General features: G+C 40.4%; 1 protein-coding gene across 1 annotated transcript; it reads left to right on the forward strand.

Annotated features, from left to right (window-relative positions):
• Positions 1-937: 937 nt before the first annotated feature.
• On the forward strand, positions 938-2,687 carry LOC120023445 (CD276 antigen-like). Its single transcript, XM_038967466.1, has 4 exons — positions 938-1,104; positions 1,255-1,602; positions 1,782-2,066; positions 2,225-2,687. Exons 1-4 carry the CDS (start codon positions 1,035-1,037, stop codon positions 2,476-2,478), a joined length of 957 nt encoding a protein of 318 aa, XP_038823394.1. The 5' UTR covers positions 938-1,034; the 3' UTR covers positions 2,479-2,687.
• The last annotated feature ends 284 nt before the right edge of the window (positions 2,688-2,971 follow it).

Consider the following 2,971-nt stretch of genomic DNA (forward strand, 5'->3'; position numbering starts at 1 on the left):
TATTTTTCTGAGGTCTTGGCTGATTTCTTTTGATTTTCCCATGATGTCAAGCAAAGAGGCACTGAGTTTGAAGGTAAGCCCTGAAATACATCCACAGGTACACCTCCAATTGACTCAAATAATGTCAATTAGCCTATCAGAAGCTTCAAAAGCCATGACATAATTTTCTGTAATTTTCCAAGCTGTTTAAAGGCACAGTCAACTTAGTGTATGTAAACTTCTGACCCACTGGATTTGTGATACAGTGAATTATAAGTAAAATAATCTGTCTGTAATCAATTGCTGGAAAAATTACTTGTGTCATGCACAAAGTAGATGTCCTAACCGACTTGCCAAAACTACAGTTTGTTAAGTAGAAATTTGTGGAGTGGTTGAAAAATGAGTTTTAATGACGCCAACCTAAATGTATGTAAACTTCCGACTTCAACTGTAGCCTATATGCTGTTCATATTGCATTTGTCTCCTGGGTATTTAGTGGTACAAAGCTCATCTATGTTGAGTTGCAAGGCCAAATGTTTATTTGTCATGGTTACTAAGCTGCCAACAAAACTGGGAGGGTGTGTGTGTCTAGTTCAAAGGAAAGAAACCTGTTCCGACATGAATAGTGGTTGAAAAATTTGTTTTAATGACGCCAACCTAAGTGAATGTAAACTTCCGACATCAACTGTATGTTGAAGTATGCACAACAGAGAATTCTTAAATGTTTTTACAATAATGGATGCGTCTCTGTTGGGGGCTATAAACTAAATTATTTTTTATGATCAAAATATAATGGGGTTGGATCTTGATTTACAGCAAAAACTGAGAAGAGAAGTCATACAGGAAACACTACCTTTTAAGGAATGTAATGGAGCGTCATGGAACCTGTTAGAGGGTGCAGTCAAGGTGTGAGAAAAATAAGAAAAGTACAGTAGATGGCGTAGATCTGTGTTCATTCATTCTTCAAGACACTTTGTAAGACACCAGTGCCTGGACTGCTGCCGATTCATTGAAGGACTTGAATTTTATACTGGTTAAATACAGTGAACCCTGTCATGAGCTGGAAATCCTGGATCGCTCAAAGATGTTTTGTTTCTCTCCTCATCATCAAGGCATCCTATTCTGGTAAGACACTTCCATGGTACACCTTCTTTTACGGTCAATGGTGACTAACTACTTTAATGTAATGAGTAATGTATCTAATAGAAAGGGTCACTGTAATCATGCCATCTCTTAGATGGGGTAGTAAGATTGTCTGTGTCCCTCTGTCTATAGTTGAATTTGAGATCAGTGTTCCTCGTGAGCCTCAACTTGCCATCGTGGGGCAGTATGTGGTCCTAGACTGCAGCTTCCCTGTGGGAAAGGCCTGGGACCTGGACAACAGTGTGATTACATGGCAGAGAGAACTGGAGGTGATACACAGTTTCTACCACGGACAGGACCAACTGGACAGACAGAGCAGTCACTATACCAACAGAACCAGCCTGTACCACTCTGAGATGGAGAGGGGTAATGCCTCTCTCAGGCTGGACCGTACCAACCTAGGGGACAAAGGAGACTATACCTGTTCTGTGAGCACACAGCTGGGCAGTGAGACAAAAACCTTTGCCCTGAAATTAGCAGGTGTGATATCATATTAAACATGGGTTTCTGCTTTGTGGACTGAGAATTTACTGATGTACTCGAAAATGAGTAATTTGACACACTAATTAGGGTTCCTTGTGATGTACTGTATAATGCTTACTGAGATACTTGTATATTCTTTCATGCCATTAAACTGTGTCCATTGCCTCTTATTTCAGCATACTACCCTGAGCCACACCTGAAGTTCACAGCATCTCCAAGAGATGTGGAGCTACTCTTGACCTCACAGGGAGGGTACCCGCGACCCTCAGTGCATTGGCTGGATGACAGCGGTGATGATGTCACCAATAACACAGTCACAAACATCTCAGAGGACACACAGGGACTATACACTGTGTCCAGTACACTAAATCTACAGGGACAAGTCAACGAGACCATCACCTTCGTCTTAAAGAACAAGGACCTGGGACAGGAGATCAGGAGAGAGATCACACTTCACTCAGGTACATAGACAATATCCTGGATTTGAAAAACACTTGACATTGCCTCTTTACTGAACGAGAGAGAGAGGAGAGAGAGCGCGAGCGAGCAAGAGAGAAAAATAGAGTTCAGTTGTTTAGACATACAGTATAATCACAATGTCCTAAATTTCTCTTCACAGCAAATGAGAGGTCGTCAGTGGAAAAAGGCAGAATTTCTGGAGACAACAAGAAGAGATGGACAATTCTTGTTCCTATAGTGATATTTGTACTGCTGTTGTTTGTACTATTAATGCCAGCACTGAGAAAAACATGCCATGGCCATCACAGAAACCATCACCTGTCTACCAAACACCATCAGGCTCATCAGTCATTACAAATGCCTTTTAATGTACTTTATAACGGAGAAAAAGACAAGACATGTAGGAATATATAATGAATGGATCTATGGCGTCAATATGATTCTTGCCAGTGTTTGCAATACAGCCCGTAGTATCTTTCCAAGGAGTTACTGCCATAGTACTTTATAGTTTACCATGTAAATGTGGGTGCTACATAGTTTCTTTTCAAACACAGACATGTTTGCCAATTTATTTATTCAGAGAAAGAGACAAAAAGCTGAATAATACATATTTATTTAAATGTATGGATTAAGTGCATCACAACCTTTACTGCGTCTCAGTAAAGGTTGTTAAAGACGCAGTCAAGGTTGTTAAAACTGAATTCTTATAGTGAATAGATGTACAATATATCCAGTTAAAAGGTACAGTGTTTGTATTTTACTTAACCTTTATTTAACTAAGCAAGTCAGTTAAGAACAAATTCTTCTTTACAATGACGGCCTACCTTGGCCAAACCCTAACCCAGACGACGCTGGGCCAATTGTGCCCTATGGGACTCCCAATCACAGCCAGTTGTGATACAGCCTG

The sequence above is a fragment of the Salvelinus namaycush genome, chromosome 28, assembly GCF_016432855.1.
Source record: "Salvelinus namaycush isolate Seneca chromosome 28, SaNama_1.0, whole genome shotgun sequence".
Classification (NCBI taxonomy): domain Eukaryota; kingdom Metazoa; phylum Chordata; class Actinopteri; order Salmoniformes; family Salmonidae; genus Salvelinus; species Salvelinus namaycush.